This window comes from Stegodyphus dumicola, chromosome 1 (genome assembly GCF_044657685.1).
Source record: "Stegodyphus dumicola isolate Sdum_Otavi_A_Nest chromosome 1, ASM4465768v1".
NCBI classification, from domain to species: Eukaryota; Metazoa; Arthropoda; class Arachnida; order Araneae; family Eresidae; genus Stegodyphus; species Stegodyphus dumicola.
Window position 1 is genome coordinate 79547950 of NC_140768.1, and position 21521 is coordinate 79569470.

The window sequence follows — 21521 nt, forward strand, 5'->3', positions numbered from 1 at the left end:
GTCGTAAGCGTTAAAAGTCTGAAATAACCTTACCTAGAGTCAAATGTTGTTTTCTGTTGTCGGAAAGTATTTACTGAAGACATATTACGTTAGAAAATGGAAAAATTCAGTAGATATGTTATCTTTAGAGAGATATCAGTTGGGAATATATATATACTTACAGGCAGTCAAAAGGGCTGAAAGGCAGATATAATTCATCTATTCTACGTACTAAGTCTTCTCTGTTAGCCAGCGCATTTCGAAGGAATCTCAAAAAGGCTCCATATGAAAGTAAGGGACAAACTATTTCAGGCCTGCTTTTTGTGTATCTATAGCATGGCATGCTTTGCAAAAGAACTGAAAAAAGAGGAATGTTATTATTATTATAAAACTACATCTACTAATCTATAGCTTTTCTAACAGATATTGTTGTAAATAAATATCGGTAAATAATATTTAAATCTTTTTATTACATTGCCGTTTTTCTGTATTGTCGTAATATTATGTATTGTTTTACTTGTTTATTTATTTATTTGTTGCTTTTAGAGTAACAAAGTCCGAGATTCGGACTCGTCGGGATTTCGGCGATTTCGGATTTGGGATTTTTCCGGATATTAGATCAACAGTTTAAATCTAATGAGACGGCATGCAGAAATTATAAAAATAAAAATTTGAAATAGTGATTTATGAAATAATGAAGCATCTATGATCAAATATCAAATTTCATCAAAATTTACAAAAAAAAGCTTAATATTTATTTGTTTACTTTATTAAACATATCTTTGAATGTAAATTGTTTAAGCTGCTTCATCCTTTGTACTAATACTTCCTCTTCAATTCTGTAGACCAAGGATGTCAAACTCGCGGCCCGCGGGCCGCATGCGACCCACAACAAATATTTTTACGGCCCGGCCAATATATCGGCAAGTAATAATATATAATAATAAAATAACATATCGACGAAGAAAAAATGAAATGTTTACTGCTAAGTAATTAACGATAATTTATTGTGTTATTAGATTACTCACAGCGAGCTGACACACACACTACTTAAATTACAAATGCGTGTGAGTAGCTTGCGTTCAGCTATCTTCGGCTTTTGGGGGACACGTGCACTTAGAACTTGTACGCATCCCCCGATAGCCGAATGTGGCCGAACTCATGGTCTCAGTTTTCCAATCATAGTTTTGTACGATATATTTTGTACGATACTTTGCTTTATTATTAATTATTACTTAATTCATATTGTTACGGATTTCATAGTTATTTATTTATTCAGTTTTTTTAAAATTTAGAATTGTAATTAGATTTGCTTCATGTTGCCTTAAAAACGCAGACGATTTTTGAAAAGACAGCTGCGTTGGAAGGTTAAAAATAGAACAGCGCGTGCATTTAATACCAAATAAATAAATATCTCGTAATTGCTGTTGCCATCCACAAAAATCCAGATATTTATAGATGTTTCCAGTATATTCGAGAAATTAATTATAAAGCTTATAAAAGCCGAGAACAAACAACTCATCTCAGTAGTAGCTGTAGTTCTAGCGAACTGTTTGTTTACTTAATGCTGTGATTGATTTGTAGCGATTTCGCTGTGAGATAGAATTAGTTTCTCTGTTTTGAATTGATTTTTGCTAAACGTCTGACATTTTGTGATATTGTTAGAATATTTTTGAAGAAATATTTCAGCATTTTGATTTATCTCTTGTGGAAAGAATACATTTTTGTTAACTTTTTAACGTTAACCGTGTTTATTCCATCCTTTTGTATTCAGTATGTCTATATCAAAACCAAGTGGTAGTAAAATTAAACGAAAAATCGCTGACGAACATAGAATATTCCAAGTAAAATGGGAATTAGAATATTTTTGCTGTGAAATAAGAGATAAAATAATCTGCTTGTTATGTAATAATACTATTAATGTTCCAAAGTTATATAATATTAAACGTCATTACGAACAACACAAATCGAAATATAACAATTACGAAGGATTAATGAGAGAAGAAAAGTTGAAAGAGCTCAAGTTAGGAGGGAAAAAGCAACAGTCCATGTTTAGTAAAGTATTGCAAGAAAGTGAAGCGGCGGTACATGCAAGCTACGTCTTGTCCGAGTTGATAGCTAAATATTCGAAGCCTTTTACTGACAGTGATTTCATCAAGGAATGCCATTATTCAAGAAATTTAGCATGGATTTTTAAAAATGCTACTTAATATTTGCATTTTAGCGTGCGCAATATTCCCACATCCATAGGCTGAATGATGGACGTACAGTTTGGAGGAAAGAATAACACGGATACATTATGTTTAATACTTTTAAGTGAAATATGAGCCAAACAGTTATCTACAATCAGGACAATTTTTGCCTCTTCAGGTAAACCAACCGAATTCAAATTTTGCCGAGCCTCGGGTATGAAATGATTTTCAAACCAATCATTCAATAACGCTTGTGTCATCCATGCTCTTTTATTTGCATGATACATATTGGGAAAATCTTTACTCGTTTAAAATGCTCGAGATCGTATATTTTTCCGATTAGGAAAAGTTTACACTGGTGCGTTCGTCCAGCATTTGCGCGTGCTAAAATTGTTAGTCTAGCTTTGGAATCTTTGACAGCATTTGGATCCTTTTCTGTAGATTTTGCCAAGATATTTTGCGGTATTGCCAGAAAATAACAGTTTCATCAGCGCTGTAAATTTGTCCTGGAGATAACGTTCCGCTGTTCGGAGATAACGCTAACGTCCTGGAGATCGTTCAATGAATTTATCTGAAAATAGTTCAGCAGCTTCAGTATCAGCTGAATTTTTTCAACTGAATTTTTTAATTGCATTATACCACAGTGATTTTTAGATTTGGTTAATTAATCTATCGAATATGTGCATTCAGGTTTTAAGTTCATTTCTTCATGAAATAGTTAGGCTTGAGCCATTAGCATTAGACCCGTCAATGGTACGCCTTCTCTACGTCTCTGTCTGACCATTTAATCATCACTTTGTCATAATCGTCACTTTTAGTATAGCGAATAATTCTTCTGTTATTCATTGAGAGTCGGGTGTCGCAGTCACCACTACGAAAAAAAACTATAAAGCTCCTTTTTCTGTTATGTCATGTATAGTTGACTTTCCAATGCCAAACTCCTTGCATGATTTTGAGACGGAAATACATATATTCATTTTTTGCAGCAATTTCCCTTTTTATTTAATGGACATCGAAACATGCTTTCGCTTTGTAGGTCCTGTTGCAACACCAGAATTAGAAACTCTTTTCGACATAATCGAAAGTTAAAACTTTTGTTTTCATAAAATTGCTGTAATTATATCAGCCTGTAAAAATAATAAGTTGGATCAAATCAAAAAGTTAAGGAACAGCGCAATCTGCTATATTAACTGAAAATCTTCTTTGGAATCAGTAAAATTATAATTTTAACCTACCAGCGTCCGCTATACATGACTGGCTATTTAGCATGAGATTGGCGACGAAAGAGAAATTGTTGCGTTAACTTTTGTCTTGCTTCTGTCGCGCACTGAGACAATTAAGCCTGAATTTTATTAACTTAGTTATTTATTATATTTACGTCTAATTCTTATACATGCTTAAGGCTTTCTGAGTCCTGAATAAATAAATTTCCACATATGCTGAAGCTTACTGAGGGCCGGCGCTAGATATTTTGCCGCTTGATGCAATCTCTGCGAGTCCTAAATTCTGCTAATAAGCACCTCCCTAAGTTCTAAATTTTTGATGCCCTTTAATTTTAGGTCCCAGTGTTTTCCTTAAATTCTAAAAATTTTATCATCCCTTAATTTTGTTACTTTGAGCTTTTCTAAATTTCAAAAATTTTGTCTTCCCTAAATTCTGCCTCCCGGTGCGGCCATACGATCTCTGACGCCGGTTCTGGGTTTATGTGAATAACAAGTCAGTTATTCTTAATTCAAATAGCACTAAATGTAATCTTTTGGCCTAAGAGTATCATTAATAAAATCTATTTTTAGCGTATGGAAAGAAATTTTTGTTAAATTTTTCCTTGTCAACATTTAGCGCATTTAACTTAAATCTGTAATCATCACCAAGCGTAATGTCAACATAAAATGTTTCATACTTTTTATTATTTAATTACTAATATAAAAAAATGTATAGGTGTGGCTGCATGAGTCATTACCCAAGTTGTCGTGTGTTGCTAAACATACGGTGATGAAAGCAAAATATAATAAATAATGATTTGCCAGGTTAGCGTCAGGGGCATAAAATATTAGTAGTTGTAAAATCAACTATGTTTCTATGTAGACCTATGTTTCTAATGCTTCGGTATGAGATGTATGCCAAGCAGATACGCAGGTACAGAGCCAAATTATTGATCAAACAATTTTATGCTAAAATTGTTGTTTCTACAATAAAGAGGTATTTTATTTAGCGCCGAAGTGAATTTAAGAATCGGGATTCTCCACATGCTTTCGTATGGGGGGGGGAGGGTAATCAAATGCGCATGCGTAAAGCATAAAAAATTCCTAAAAAATTTTGTTGGTGGCTTGAAGGTCCGTATTTTAGATCATTCTGGATATTGGACGTCTGGATCTCGGACTTTGTGCTGTAGTAACTCGAGAGTTTATTTTGTGTTCAATTGTATTTGAGGCCACATGTGTTGTATATAAGTATTTATTTCTTATACAGAACTATAGATATTTTAGTTCTGCGCCCATCAACTTTAAATTATAAGAACTAGCACAAGGAAAGCTTGGGAAAATACGTTCCTGATGGGCAATAAGGACAATTTTATGACAAAGTTAGCGATATTCGGAGATTTTTCGCCAGCATGATGATTTTCTAGAAGATTCGGTTAAACATATTTTCGAAACTCTATGATTCTTCCCGATATTTTTAAATGCCAGTGCAATTCTTTATAAAACGTCTCCTAAAGCTGGGGAGTGAATTGTTACTGAGCTCCGAAAGGAGCTAGTGACTTTACCCTTCCTGTTCTAAAGATACCTGTGACTAAGAGCGAATCAGTTGAACTGAGTTATAGAATTTATCGTGTAAGAGCTATTGGTAACTTACGATACTTGTCATATGCTAAGGAGTAATTGCTCAATATCCAGGTTCTTCTAACTATTTTTAGCTATATATTGTTCTGTCTATTTGGAATTTTTATAATGAATCATCAGTTTCTTTCTCTTTATCTGGAATGGTTAGTTAAAGTGATATAAACGAACAGATATCCCGCCTCAATATATACAAAAACTTAATATTTAAGATGGGCTTTAAAAAACGTTTAAATATTTTGGAGTCTGTGGGAGGGGAAGGTAGCCCCACACCCTTTTCTACAAACAATTGAGCGATACGGAACAAAAGTATAGTACGTACGACCGAGAGCTGTTAGCAATATTTGCCGCTATCAAGTACTTCAGATATCTGCTTGAAGGAACGAACTTTACAGTATTTACAGATTATGAGCCACTCATAAAAGCATTTTTCCAAAAGTATGACAAGCTCTCACCTCGACAAATTAATGAAACAACTTACTTTCGTAGCTCAGTTCACTACTGATATTCACCATGTGAGTGGTGCAGAAAATGGACCAGCCGATGCTCTTTCTCGCATCGAAATGGTTGCTAATGTCATTGCTATTAACTATAAATCTATGTCGCAAGCAAAAGAGAGTGACACTGTACTCCAATCCTTTTTAGCCTAAGAAAATCTAGTTCTGAAATTAAAGAAGTTAAAAATGCCTGAGAGTTCTGTAGAACTCTATTGCAACATTTCACATGCTAAAATCCTTTTTTTTATTCCAGACAGTCATAGAAAACTTGTCTTTTCAGCATAATCTTTCCCATCCTGGACCTAAAGCAACACTGAAGTTAATTAGTGACCGATTTGACTAGCCCTGAACGAAAAAGGATGTCACGAACTTCGCTAAAACTTGCATACACCTTACACTGGTCCGTGCAAATTTCTTCGACGTGGTGACAAAACCTTTACCATATCTAAAAAGGGACATGATATCACTTTGTCTATCAACAGAGTAAAGCCTGCGTAGTTAGTCCCAGACGATGTATCTGAACCTCCTAGTTTAACTGATGTGGATAAGGCCTCATCACAGCAACCAGCCTATCCAGTAAACGAACAGCCACCTGAAAAAAAGTGTTACGAATTACCGAACTCGTTCAGGACGTCGTGTCCACTTTCCCAAACTATTTGTTGCAAGACTAATATTTTTTCCCCTCTCTTTTTCAGATTTTTAACGCATTTTTTTTTTCCAGGAAGTGAGATGGTGTGGGTCTACCCCCCTACCTCACATTTCTTCAGCACCTCGAGTTCTCCTCGCGCATCTCTGTGTTGACTGCAAAAAGAGAACTTTTTCCGTCTGTTTTTACGAGTTCGCGTATACATTATATTCATCGCTGAGATTTACGCTATGTATATATTTTGATTTATTAAAGAGTTTATTTTTCTAAATGGGTGTCTAGCATTTAACAGACCCCAGAAGTTCATGGGGAATATCATGAAGAAGATCTAAAAAATGCCAGTTCAGTTTGGATGTTTGTTTGAATTCCAGTTACATTTGGATGAGGGGCTAAACGTGTATCGGAAATCTTTATAATCGGAATGCTTTTCCTTATGAAATTATTCTTATTTAGATATGAAATAAAAATCCCTTCTATTACTTAAGTTTTTCAGATTATAATTCAACAAAATAAATCTGTAATCTTATTTAATACCAGGCGTACTCTTTCAGATGCTATTATTTTCATTTTGTTAAGGCCACATCAGAACCTTAAAGTCGAATTCGAAGACAATTTTTTAATTTTTAAATTCGAAGCCGATTATTTTTTTTTAATTCACTTGGTCTGAGATATATCCCTTATTATCTATAAAATGAAGACACACTGAGTATCAGCGAAATAAAGGAAATTGTTTAGAAACAGTCTCGGCCTTCTAACAAGCAGACTATGTAGAATAATTCATCGACATTTATGAGACTTTTTTTAATTATAAAATATTGTGAATTGAGATTTATAGTGTTAATGTCTATATCAAGCGATAGGGTTTAACAATCACTGCATCTTAGGCTTAAACTTGCAGCTCTTTCGAAGATTGCTTCTAGGTTTAGGCGAATTTTCAAGCTAGATTTGTAAATGAGTTAAAAATTAAAAAAAAAAAAATAAATAAAATACAGCAATGGAATTACACAAATTTAGTAATAAAATAAATTATTTCAAAATATTGCCATATTAAAGAGCTTAAAGCGAAATTACTTAAAGTGTTAGTTGCTTTGCCTTCTTAGAACTTATTCGAATGCTTTGCCATATTCAAATAAACCATACCAAACTATAAGAAGTGCGAAGGTGATACATTATGATAAACAGAAATCACATCCACTGGTTCTAAGTATCAGGTTTAATTCCTTCAGGTCTGTCCAGATCTGTCCAGGTCTGATCGCCTGTAAGCTTTTTGTTTAAAAAAATACCATTAGCCAAATAATGCCAATTAATTGTCGATACACTCAAACACTGTTTTATAATTCCGTCCTGCGGTTTCCTCTTTTATAGTGTTGCCAAGATATTCAAGATTGTAACAAATGAATATCGTCAGCAACACGCTCTACCGACGATATAGAGAAAATACTCAGCACGCGAGCTGCAGAAGTGAGATGTGATTGTTTAAACTCACACTCTGAACTTTTAAAAAAAGTTATTTTATATTATTCTATGTATAGTTTGATAGTTTTCCTGTATGTTGTTGTGAGGTGTTAATAAATCGTCTTTTAAATTAACTCCTAATTGATTGATTGATTAAATTTTCTAAGGATATACTACAAGATCAATTTAAATGGACAGCTAGTTTTCACTTTTGAGGCTCGATTCCTACAGAAGTAACTCAAAACTTTACGAGACTCAAGAAATACTGCCTTAATGTTCTGTCAATGGCCAAGTGATTAAGATCGCTGAATACCGAGAGTTCGACCCAGGTTCGATCTAGTCGAACAGGTTGGCTGCACGTTTGATTTTCGTAATTTTCCCTATGGATAATGTAAACAAGAGCCAGCTTCTCTTAGAAAACCCTTCACGAAGACTTCCTTCTTCTTAGGCAGATGCCCTAGCTTCATGCTTTTGTCATAGCCCAATAATCTAATAAAAAGACACCGTCTCCAGCATATAAAACTGCAGCTAGTAAAATGTACATTAATTTCCCACTCCTTTTCCTAACAAGCCGACGGGACGACGAACTGTCAAATTGAACTCAAGCCAAGGGTTATCTTGCTACAGCCGTAAAAAAAAAGGCTAAAAAAATATGAACTATAACCAAACTGAGCAAATGTGAAATTTTAAATACTCTGCACTCAAATTTGTATCCTGTTTGGATGAATCAACAGAAATGACAACATAGGAATTATTTAAACTAAATATTTACCAAATGAAAAGAAAAATATCCAAGTTTTACTTATTTATGTTTTACGTTACATCCTTCAGTTATCCGAGTTATTATAAGGATAGTAATCAGATTCTTGTCACCTTTTCTTCAATACTATCTCTTCCACAGAACTAACAATCAAATTTCTAGATAGATTTAAAAGAAAACGTGGTAAAATCACGTCCCTTCTGACGTAATACCAAAGGAAATATTCACACAGCGTACGATCTGCTGACATAAGAAAACAGATATGGAACACCAAACCATATTCCAACTCGGTCTGTCTTCATATTTGTTAGCTTATTTTATAAAATGGCTGAAAGCTAGATCATCAGGATCTATCAGAACTAACTACGGATACTTAAAAGGAAAGGATGACTTCATCGAGAAGTTTTTGAGGGAAATTAGCTCATATTCACATTATGAGAAAAACCATAAAATCTCCTCTGCAACGAGTTCATTTGCTTGGGTTTGAACCAGGGTCGAATTACTAGAATTCAATGGTCTTAACCACTCGACCACGCCTGAGGTCTGAAATGGCTAGAATACATTCGTTTAATTTTCTCTTCGGCTTTATATTTTAAGTACTATAAAATTATAGCTTCACAACCAATTTGCTCCATAAATCGGGGGGGGGGCGTTAATACGTTATTGTTTCTGTGTTTATTGTTTTGGATCACTTAGTTTGTCAATCAGTAACATAAAGATTAAATTTTAAGGAAAATTAAAGATTTTGCACTTTTCGGAACAGCAAAAAAATGGCGCTTGGGAGATGAAAATATTTTATTTTGGGTAGTGGCAATACACTTCCGTTAAATTGTCGAGCTTTCTGATTAAAATTGAAACTTAAATATGCCACTCCTTCCAGGGTCGCATCGCATTTCTTTTAAATGTCTGAATTTTTTTATTAAATTTGAAACACAAATGCCTTTTAAATCGTCGGATTGATTAATCAGAATGTCACTAAATTCATCAAAATAGGCTATAAATGAAAAAAGCTAATTCGAAATTCAAAATTCGCTCTTTGATGTTCTCTTAATCGGGCGGACGACTATGTGTGTTAAAAATTTGGGGGCTGTAGGTGCCGCCGTTTTTCTACTATTTGAGGAACATACAAACAGATTCCTTACTTAATAATTTTTATATAATTAAATGCTATAACTCTGATTTTTATTTAAAGAATAGTTAAATAAACGTTACGATACTAAGGTGCTTATAAATAGGACAATTGAACTTGAGACTAAATAAAATATTTTTTTAAATGTCTTTGCTTGGAAGAGCCTAGCCACACACAGTCACTGAACTATCGAGGTCTGAGCACGTATACCGAGTATGCAATACGTATTTGCTAAGCGACTTAATAAGTCTACGGCTGAAAGTGGGCAGCTACTTGCCGCAGTAACGAAACTCGTATAAACTGAAGACAGTGAAGAGCTTGCAGGTAAAACATTCAAAAGGAACTGGAAATTTGCAAAATAGGAAAAACAAAAGTGTCTTGTATGACCTCCCTTCCCTGAAATTGAAGTTCAAGTTTACAAATCATGAGCAGAGCAACTTCGTGTTCTCTGATAATCAGCCATTAATAACACGCGAGATGAGATCGAAACTCGAACAACATGAAGAAGGCATAGTTTGAGATTTTAAGGACGGCATATATAACTTGACTAATTTGATAAATTTATGAAGATAGCTTCGAAGTTGAGAAACATGCTTAGCGAGTTTCCGAATCTTCACGATAACATCAGTCTTAACATTTTGTGCCCGGGGTGAGCATCTTCAATTGGGAGTGATATCCTTCTTTTCCCTGAATGAAGAAGATCTGGAATATATAAGATAGGTTTTGGAAAGTCTGATGATCTCCTGAGCATTTAATACTTTTGGTGTTTTCGTCTTTGCGGAGAAGACAAATAAGTGTCAACTGCTTAAAATGTCTCTTCGGAAACACTGAAGGAGAAAACTTCTTAGCCTTGAAAGTCATAAATGTTGAGGCTGAACATGGAAGATTGTCTTGCAGAAATCGGAGCAAAGCAATTTTAAAAAGTAAACTAAAAGTCTTTCGATACTGTTGATCATCTTGAGAAACAACTACTTACGAAATAAAATGATTTTTAAATATGGTCGAATGAAAATAGCGTTTCATTTAGAAAGTAATGTAAAATGTATGAAAATATACTCTTTCGCAGATACCATTAAAACTGAAGAATAAAATTTAATATGAAAGCACTAGTAATTATCTTGGTTTGAATTCAATAAATACCTAGAAGTCATTTAACTCTCAGCTAAACTTTAAACATCACGAACGCACAACCAATAAATTCGAGAACAGCTAATAGCCTTTTAACCCTTTTCGGCAGGCTACCTTTTAAAGTCGGAGTTTTTATAAAAAAAAAGGCAGGCAGTCTAATTAGGCTAGAGGAGTACAGAAGTACAATTTTGTGAAGATAGCAATTATCGTTTATTTCTGTGGGTGCCCGAAGAGGGCACACTGATTAAATAGAGCTTCGAAAAGAGTGCTGAAACGAGCATTGTTGTCAATGAACTGACCGATGAGATGCGGAGAAACAAAGAATACAGTTGTCCTAGATTATCGGTGAGCCCGGTCTGGGCACACCTAGGGTTCGCCGTTTGATATTAGGCAAGATTTCAAGCTACAAATTTAAAACTAATATAGAATAAGGAGATTATCATACAGCCAAAAAATAACATAGAAATTTCTTTTCAAACGATTCCTTTTATACCTTAAAAAATCTGGAAGATTTCTTTGAAAAATTAGGGTCTTAAAAAACTAAACATGGCTAAGATATATGGACTGGTTTGTGTTGAGCTGCCGTCTACTATAAATAAAGAAGGTTCAGAGTAACCTATAAATCTTTTTTCATTCAATTTTTCTGTGCGTACAGAAGGAAATTTTTACGTGTGTCCATACCGGACGCATATTTCACAAGTGCACACCTGTGTAGCCACCGAGGGAGTGGCTTCTAGGATGGACCAATGAGCATCCAGTAAGCTTTCTGTCATGTCATCTGACCTTTCCCGTGCTTTAAGATTTAAGCAAGATGGTTGAAAATTTTCTGCCACGCAATTTTCTGTAAAAAATGTTTAAAGCATCGCCGATTGCTTCTGAAACTTTTCATTGCGAAATTAGATCAAATATAGGCAATTATGAAGAATACAAATACATGTTGTACTTCGCAAAAATATCGATGGGAAATATTACTTAATAAGTGGTAAATAAGATAAAGAAAGAAATATGTGATAAACACCTGAGCGCAAATGCAATCTTTGCATAAAACTATGCGTATCAGAAAAATATTTACACCAATTATACATGCAAATAGAAGTCAGCACTTTTTATTGCAGTCTATATGAAAAATAATGTCTATAATAATAACCAATGCAGAATTTTATTCAAAGGGAAATTTACTCATTTGCATTCGTATACATTTAGTGTGTTAAATTTCACATTTAATAACTGCTACACATGTACTGTCTACATAAGAAATACTCATCAAGCAGAGTGAATTTATCTTATTTACAACGAGTATATTCAATTTATTCACATATAACTTTAATTTTAACAATGAATATAATCAGATCATATATATTCTGAACTTCCCACTTTTAAAATGCAAGCACTGAAATAAGAAAACACTAGATTCATTGTACCCTTTCAGTCATTCTCATCTCAATTAAAAAAATATACACTTGAATTCTCTTAATCCACATAATATGCCGTGACTGTGAACATCAATCCAAATATTAATGCGTCATAAAAATCTTGAAAGTGAAATGTCACCGATTAATTAAACTCAGAAAACGAAAGCACTACAAGATTTCTACTTATTATGCAAGATTTCTACTTATTACGCCATATATTTATAACTGCGAAACAAATGCAAATTAAAACGTAAACAACATACGCACGATTTCACATGCACGAAGATTTAGCGTCACCAAGAGCAATAGCAGCTCATTGGTCCATTTTCGAAACCCCTCCCTTAGTGGCTGCGCTGATGTGCACTTGTGAAATATGCATACCGGACACACTGTGCCGCAAAGGTTTAATCGCGTAAAGCCCCGTTTACACTAGCGGAACTGAGAGCACAATAAATGCACGCCATGTCAACGGCTACATTAAACGGAAAGAAAATAATAGTCACTTTTTTGAGATAAAATTGAATAGGGTATTTATTACATGAAACAAATAAATATTCTAGCTGATAATATTATTTAAATTTTTTAGACTGCGTATGAAACTAATTTAATTAAAAGACATCAAGTTGGGGTGCATTTTTTGGTCTCAAAGTTAGTGTAAATGGGCTTTAACAGTTCAAAAATCTCAGTTTAGAAAGGATTTAACATGAGCTGTGTAGCCAAATACATGGCACCTATTTCATCAATACCTCCCAGAACTTTCGAGAAAATAATTCAAATTCTTCCCCCGTTCAGAAAAGGCTATACATATCTTGGTGAATGAATGTTAGAAATGTAGCACAACATAGGGAATTTTAAATTATTTTTTTAAAAATAATTTAAAATCAAAAGGGATATCAGTCTCAAAACGTGATTTTGTTTCGTTTTACTTCAGTGTCTTGTTTTACTTTTCATTCAAGTCTGTTGCCATTCAGAAAAATATAAAATACTTATATTTTTCCGAATGCAATAGACTTGAATTGCTATTGATTGGCTATTAATGAATAAACCAAACTATTTAAAAAATAGAAGCTGTTATTAATATAATATTTTTTTTTTATTTTTCATGATGGTTCAGTCAAATAAATATACATTTAATTCATCATATAGCTAATTAAAAAAGTGAGATATTTTTATAGAAATACGATATACATTTTTTTTCACTTTTCAAATGTACACAAGGTGCATAACATTCCCATGCTAGTCTTAATGTATATTCATGTAATATCCTATAAAATGTTTTGCTATTCCACTTGGGCCATGTCTATTGATATTCTTATAAACTATATTAAACTTTAAAAGAACCCTTTTGAGAGATCTTTTTTTTAAAGAAAATCATTTTCTAACAGTTGACCTAATTACCACAGTTAAAAAATATACAATTTACCACATTTTGTTTTGTAATTTGCCATAAAAAGCTCTTCTAATAATATGCAAAATTACGTCATTTAAAAGCTTTTAAATGACAATCATTATTTGAAATGCATCTGAAGCAATTCGTACGTAAAACATTTTTATACAATTACCCACAACTGAAAACAATAGAATATCTATGATGCAAGAATTTATTAATATAAACTCCCTGCAGTCCCCGACGTTGCCTGGGTTTTTACGCAAAGCGAATAGATGTCATTTAGGATGAATAGGAGTAGGTTTTTTCGAAATCTTAGGTGGTTAGTGTTTTTTCTCTTATTTTGCTTTAGTGTTAGTTAGTTGCACAAATTTTTGCCAAGCTCGAGTAACACTGTAGAACTGTGTAGAACTAACACAGTGCCATGTAGTTGTTTTAGTAAGAAGTTTTAGTAAGTACTTGCTTTGCTGTGCCTTTTTAATGACGGTTATATCTATTTTCAGAAATGTCTTTTTTTTTAATGTCTTTGTTATGTCAGTTATGCCTGTTTTCGGACATGAGCTTTCAGAAATTCACCATCCAGTTTGGTTGATTTCTTCACCGTTTTTGAAATATTCGTGAAAAACTGTTAGAGAGCGCACTTCAGTAATGTTCTCCATTTACTTTAAGGATTCTATACTATTTCGGAAAATTTAGCACTATTCTAAAGAGTAAATGAAAACAACACCATTGATGCTGTAATAACGAGAATGCAACGACGGCGATATAAACCTAAGATAAGTGAAGTGAGAGCAGCATTATTATATAATCTCCTTGATTGAGGATGGTGTGGAATAGTTTTTCGAAATCTTAGGCAGACAGTGACCTTTCACTTGTATTGAGGTTACGTGTGTAGAATTTCATCAATATCGAAATGAAACTAGAGATTTATATGAATTACACACACACACAAACAAACAAGCGAGCATTCTATTATATCTTTATAGATAATGATATAGTGTACCTTCACGAGTCCAATTAGTAATTAATAATAACTGAAATGAACCTGCGTTTACTGTTTTTAAGCAGCTTAGTTTGTGAATTGATAACAGAATGTATTTGAAATAAAAGTTAAATACTATATTAAGTACTGCTGGTCGACAACACACTGCCGCGCAGAAGATAAAAGCATTTTTTAATTCAGGCTCTGACAAACACATTTCTTTTAAACCGCAGAGTTTGTGATTAAGTTCGAAAGAAAAATATATTGAGAGTGGCAAAACATACGGTTTTCAGAGAGGCAACACAAAGCTTTACTGATAACCTATGACACATATCTTTACAGGTTATATTGCATATAACATTTTAACAAAATAATAAGAAATCTGAAATTTAAAGAAAATTTCCTTCTGATATGAAATTTAGAACAAATATTTCTTCAGCTACTCTTGTACTGTATTATATAATTAATTTCGATAGAAATAAAATAGAAATTATATGACTCACCTTTATGGATAAAAGTGTTATTGTCGCAGATATCGTTTATACTACTGACCACCTTTTCATACTCTCCTGGATTTGGATATATTTCGGAATTACAGGAATTTTTGTATGCGCTCAAACATTCGACGTATGCTTCAGATAATCTAAATCGAAAATAATAACTTTTAAAAAGGAATTCTACACAAAACGTTTCAAAGAAAAAAAAATTTTAAGTAACATTTCATTAACAATTACAATATATACAGGTAGATTTACCTTGTAGAGTCCAACAGATGCACTTTTGTATGAAAGACGGGAGTAACTATGTAAGAAAAGGGTTAAAGTACACCCTTTATTAGTTCCTTAAATTTTACAATGCGTCGACTCGATGCTAACACACTTCGTCTCTGCTTGGGCGGTAACTGAAAATCAAGTAACGGAACTAAAATTTGAAGATATTAACAAGTGAGAGAAATAATCTACAGGGCTCAGCGAGATCTCGTCCTTCGAAACTAGTGGAACCAGCAATAAGCAAATCTATCTACGCAGAGGTGGCGGTTATGGACTAACTCTATAACTCCTACCGAAACTCGGCTTTTAAATACTTTCTTCAAAATAGAAATTTGCATTCCGTCACGCGCGCTACCAAATTTAGCTATTCTTGCAGTAACAATTAGGGGAATAAAGGCTTATAGGAAAGTTTGAACTTTAACTTGTTAGTTTAAATAAATATAAATCCCTACAACCTAAATGGGACTGATTAGAAGACTGAATGAGCTTATAATAATTATATATTTCAATAGTAAAATTCTGATCTCATTTAAACAGCATTGTAATTTTCTATTTTCTGCTTGCGTAACATAAATATTGATCATTTTCTAAAAAAAATGCTCTTTCTAATAATGTTCTCCATAAATTCATCCTTTCCCATAGGCTGCTAATCGCAGCGTGCTTTGCTATATTCAAGATACTCAAATCCATTATGATTTTTTTATTCATTCATTCGATTGCTCGGCTGGACTTTTTAGACGTACGATTATTTGTAGATTTAGTTTCAGCGTTTAATCCATGACATTCACGTGTCGAACTGTCGGAACGCTGTCTTAAGTTTCGATCTATTGCTGTTTTCAGTGCTGAGTAAAGCTTTTCTTGATTGAGTGTAAATTTATTTTGTTCTTTTGATTTTTATCTAGAGTTAACTTTATCTAAGTAGAAAAAAAGAGCTGTTTGGTACGATAGTAATGATATACAGCTTGAACTCCCAATTAATCGACAGCGAATTCACCGAGCTTACTCTAAAAAAGTTCGCATTTTTGGAGCTATGAAAAGAATTATTATCATAAACCGTCAGACTAAAGCAAAATTTCCACTGAAAATTCAAAGACGTTGAATATAATTACGTTCTATATGTAGTATTAATGACGTTGGATAACAGCACTGCACTGGATTATTGCATTGGATTTATCATCGCAGATGATATGGCAATATCTATTAAGAACATTAAAAATTATTTTTATTCGCAACAGTACGTAATTTAACTGCACATTATCGGGAAAATAAAGGATTGTTAAACTATATATTAATAATAAACTGCTAAAGGGAAATACAAGAGTAATAAAAAAAAGGAACGTTGTTATTTTTGTTTTGAAGTGTGTTCTTGTTTTAAATATTGATTTAATTTATATAACCGAATGATTTTATTCTCCAAATAAAACGGCTTAAAAATACAAGTAAATTGTTAAATAGTATTAATTATTTCTTTTGTCATTTTTAAAATTTAAAATTAGAATTTTATTAAACTGCTGTCGGACTATCCGTGGAAGTTGTCCCGAATATTAGCCTGATTACCGGAAGTCTAGTGCATTTTAGTTTATCTAGGATGCAGACAAAACTAATAACGATGCAGCTCGTTATAGTCTCTTTTATTTAAAAGCACTTTAATATACATATCAATGTTCAGAATAAAAAACAGTTTTTGAATTACAAGCTAAGTCATTAATTTTTTGAGAAATCTCTCAAAATCCATCTTTAGCTTTTAATGTCAGATGACTGACATTTTTCATTTCAGTTCTGTATTATCAAGTAAGTAAACATGCAAGTTTTATCAACGTACTTAGAGTAAATGCTATAAAACTCGTACTATTGTCATGTATTATATTGCATTTCTAGAACTTTTGAATGTAAATATTCCCACATAATTTAATATTTTTATTTTGCAAATATGAAATGAATAGATTGCCTAAGCAAAGAGCAGCGAACTAAGTCCAAAGCAACGCCCTACTCAAGTATTTCAAAAATTTTATAGTAATTAGAATAAGTCTTCCTCTTAAGAATGTTAATGAGAACAATGAATAAGCGATATAGCCTGAGGTTGTGCAATAAATACTAAACATGGTATCAGGGTCAATGTTCCTTCTAACCTTCTTCGGGAACATACAAGGACCTGACTCGGAACAGAGAGCTTACTAAAGCTATGTTCACTAATTGTGGTAAGTAGACAGGATACAGACGAAGGGTATACAAAACCCTTTATTTTTCTCTATGTACAATAACTTCCGTACTTCGGAATACACTGACCCGCCACTTGGGGTCTAACGTAAAAGTATAAAAATAAAACTAAACTCTAATTTAACTTTAGAATAATACACGTGGAAGATTGGCCTTATACTAACAGGCAGCGTATGTAGCACAGAGACTGTGAACACTACAATACGTTTAATTTATCAAGAGGATTAAAACCTCTGGCCTGGAAGGCAAACAGCAACTGCGTAACTTCTAAGGTAAGCGGCCTGCGTTGACTCACTGCTTCCTCCTCTCTCGCTTGGCAAAAAGCCACAACTTAAATACTTGGCGTTCGCCAGACAAACTTTGCATAAAAACCTTACCACTTATAATTCTGGCCGGAAGTAGAAAATAAGAAGTGATAGTAAAGATTTAAAATAAAATAAACGTTAGTAAAACTTAAGATCCTTACAATGGGACAGGACTTAAATTGATAAATGATTTTCCAGTGAACTAACTCTTCAGTGTCAAAATGAATAGTACAATACATTTCTTATATCCAGAGATCTCCCTACAAATGTTCTATTAATTATAAAAAATACTTACTCGCACCATTCCAGAAAATCTTCACGAAGTACGAACTTATGGAAATCTATTGGTGATATTCCACAAGCTTTCTGGACATTTTTCTCACAAAAATGAGAGTTAGATTGACCTATAAAAGTGTAATTATGTTAAATTCTTTCAATTGATATCATGTAAACCTTAATACACCTAATACCTAATAGAAAATTATTACTTGTTAAAAGACTCAATATTTTATGTATTAAAGAAACAAAATTTGATTTAAGTTTGAAGAAAAGCTTAATAAAAAAGATAATTTTCAATAAGCTTTTTCGCTTAATTTATGGAAATATTTGTGCTTCTTTTCTAATTTTTTCCGCATTTTATTATATGTTAGTTTTCATCCTTTTTTTTCTTATTACTGGATTTGTTCTCATTTGTTGTTTTTTTGTCAGTATTAGTGTCCTTCTAAAGCAAAATTTTGAATCATGATTTAATTTTTCTGTGCTTACTAGCCGTACTTGATATTCTATGTAGACGCACGTTGTAATTGAATAAATATCCCTAGTAGATTCGATGATGTAACAAGTTGTACTGTACCTGTACATGACAGAAGTTCATAGTGGTGTGACTTTTTGCGAAACCTATTTTTGCGAAACCGTTTAGGTAATGAATTTTTAACAGTCTAAAAGTATATTTTCCTAAAATATTAGCATCCTACTCTTCTTTTACTTTCTTGTTGTTGTTCCCTTATATACAATCTAAAAAAGAGGAAATCTTCCCTTAGAATCGAGCCATTCGCCAAAGCATATTTTCTGCAGCCGAACAGTAACAATTTGCTATGCGACAATTGTAACCTGTCTCTCCCCTTCCTTATTCCTACCAGTGGTCGAATGGTAAAATCGCTGAATTTTGGGAGCTCAACCTTTGTTCAAATCCAGGCGAAAGTGCTGGTTGCATAGGCGTTTTCGTGGTTTTTCCCATGTGCAACGTGAATGTGAGCCAGTTTCTCTTAGAAATTCCTCCACGAAGGCATCGATGTCCTTCGCAGACAATCCTAGCGCGCTTTGACATAATCAAATAAATCAAACTAAAACCTTAGCTTTCTTTCATGACGACAGAGCATCTTATTGCTTGCTTGCGGATTCGTAATAGATTGAATGCTCACAGCATCTATGATAGATTGATAAAATGCCTTTTATCAAAATCAACATTTCAGAGTTCTGCAAATTTCCATATAGGTGCTCGAAGTATCACAGAGTACAATCAGTAAATACACTTCAGACTACAAAGACGTTAAACACAGTGCAATGCAATGCGCATGTACAGAGAAAGCTATGAGGTGATATCTCAATACTCCGAACTCATGTTGGGCTAACAGCTAAAAACAACAACTCAGAGAGCAGATACTCACACCGCCTTTATATAATTCTACACGGGCGCCGAGATATTTCTAGTACTTTTTGCTTCAAGGAAATACTCGAAGGCAACATGAGGGTCGAATTACAGTACCTACTATACAGTACCTACTATGGTGATACAACTAGGACTAGAATTACACCCCCATTATGCAAAATTACTTGTTTATTAGGGATTTGCGGTGTAGTCTAGGTGGTATTTACTACTACCGTCACGAGCGCACAGCCGCGAGGCTGGGGGCCCGACAGATCCGTGGCCGAGTATATAGCTAATGCCACTGACTCAAAAGACACCGTACTTATTAATGAAGAACGGGCCAAACGAGCGCCTCTGGGGAGCAATCTTTGCGGTTATCCCTTCGGATACTACGCGTCCTAACGCGTAGAACTCATGCGAGCTTTTATTTATGATGTGTCCAAGACCATAATATCTCTATCTCGGAAGAGACGTATAAAAACGCTCAGCGATTCTCGGAGACGGCTATTACGTCATTAAAATGACGAGCCATAAATAGTAACCCTCTGATTTCCCTTGGAAGACGTGTTCTTTCAGTGGAATAGCTGCACGATTTTAGCCTACCACCTAAAATTAACGTGAGCCACAAGTGAAACTCACGTCCGATCAGACTTAGGGCTCAACATAAAGGTTCTAGACCACTCGCGTCATCATCACGGAACTTGGCTCAGATACGGGCGTGTCATCACTAGTCAGATGGCCCTGTTCTTCATCGCCAAGTACTATGGTAATACAGGGAACGGATCGAAATGTAGCCAAATAATCGCCAAGTTTAAAGACTTTTGGCTATTTCTCGCCAAATTTGCGACAAAAATTAGTCGTTAAAACCGTTGCCAGCTTGGCGATATCTTGCCAAATTACCTAGATAGTCATTTACTCTGTTAAATGGACTTGACTCTGCTTTCTTACTTTTCTGGCATAACTTTTCTCTCTGGATTTTTCATGTTACATTACGCAGAAAAATGCAAACATTTTACATATAATTGCACTGAAATCCTCTATCTATGTACAATATTCGGAATACTGCACCCTTTCCAAGAACTCGACAAGAAGCCATACGTATAACTAAGGCAAATAAACGTAATACTAAAACAATAATTTGAGTAAATAACATAACCAAACACTAAATCAATAACTGAGTGCGTGAACCCACAAATATAACCATGGTCTTATGCTATTTACATTATGTACATTATGGTACGTACTATGCCCATAATAAAAGGCTAACCTGTCGTAATGAAGGCTTAAGGCTTAGAATTCGGCGACATATGGATCCGAATAACGACGTCGTCTAGCGTGTTTAGGACTGTGTAAAGACCATCCCAATGTGACTGTAATTTAGGACAGAATCCTTTCCTTCGTATCGGATTCCATAACCACAACTTGTAATCTTCGTTGAAATCGATGCCCTATAGCTCTCGCGCCGTATCTGGTTTTCATCTTTTCCGTCGTCAAGTTGTCTCGCTCTCTGCAGAACTGTGCTTCATGTCAAACCGTGCCTGAAGATCTTGGCTGAACTCCTCAGGCTATGAAGGCGCACCTGGAGGGTAACCAAAAAAGAAATCATAAGCTGCCTTGTCAACGAAGGTCAATACCGAAAATCATCTGAGATGGGCAATAGCCGGTAGTCTGGTGGACAGCGTTGCGATAAGCCAGTAAAAATAGAGGTAACTTCTTGTTCCAGGCCTGTTGGTTTCTGGAAACCACAAACGAGAGGTTATTATGGATAGTTTAATTAAACCTCTTACCATGCCGTCAGACTGGAGATTAAAGGTGTCGTTTGAGCTTTGTCGATGCCGAATAGCTTGCAGCATTCTTTAATTATAGGAGAGGTAGAATTTCTTCCTAGATCGAAATGCAATTGAAGAGGCGCTCCGAATCTGGAAATCCAATGCTGTATTATTTATATCTGCTATCGTGACAGCCTCTTGATCGGGGATGAGATAAACTTCACATTACTTGGTAAAGTGATCAGTGATAACGAGGATGTATTTGTTGCTTGGGAGTTCATGGCATAGATCCTAGGATGTCAAAGTCGATACGTTCAAAAGGCGCTCCTACATTGTAACGTTGTAGCTTCCATGTCTGCGTTTTTTCAGTCCTTTACGACCCGCAAAAGCATCGCAAGATTGGCGCCA

General features: G+C 34.2%; 1 protein-coding gene across 1 annotated transcript in view; it reads right to left on the reverse strand.

Moving 5' to 3' along the window:
* LOC118184270 (uncharacterized) overlaps positions 1-21521 on the reverse strand; it is a 45509-nt gene that overhangs the window by 16892 nt on the left and 7096 nt on the right. Inside the window, exons 2-4 of the mRNA XM_035353920.2 lie at positions 17992-18100; positions 14908-15047; positions 162-336 (exon numbers count right to left, since the gene is read on the reverse strand). Coding sequence (XP_035209811.1) covers positions 162-336; positions 14908-15047; positions 17992-18100 — 424 coding nt within the window. The remainder of the gene's footprint in view (positions 1-161; positions 337-14907; positions 15048-17991; positions 18101-21521) is intronic.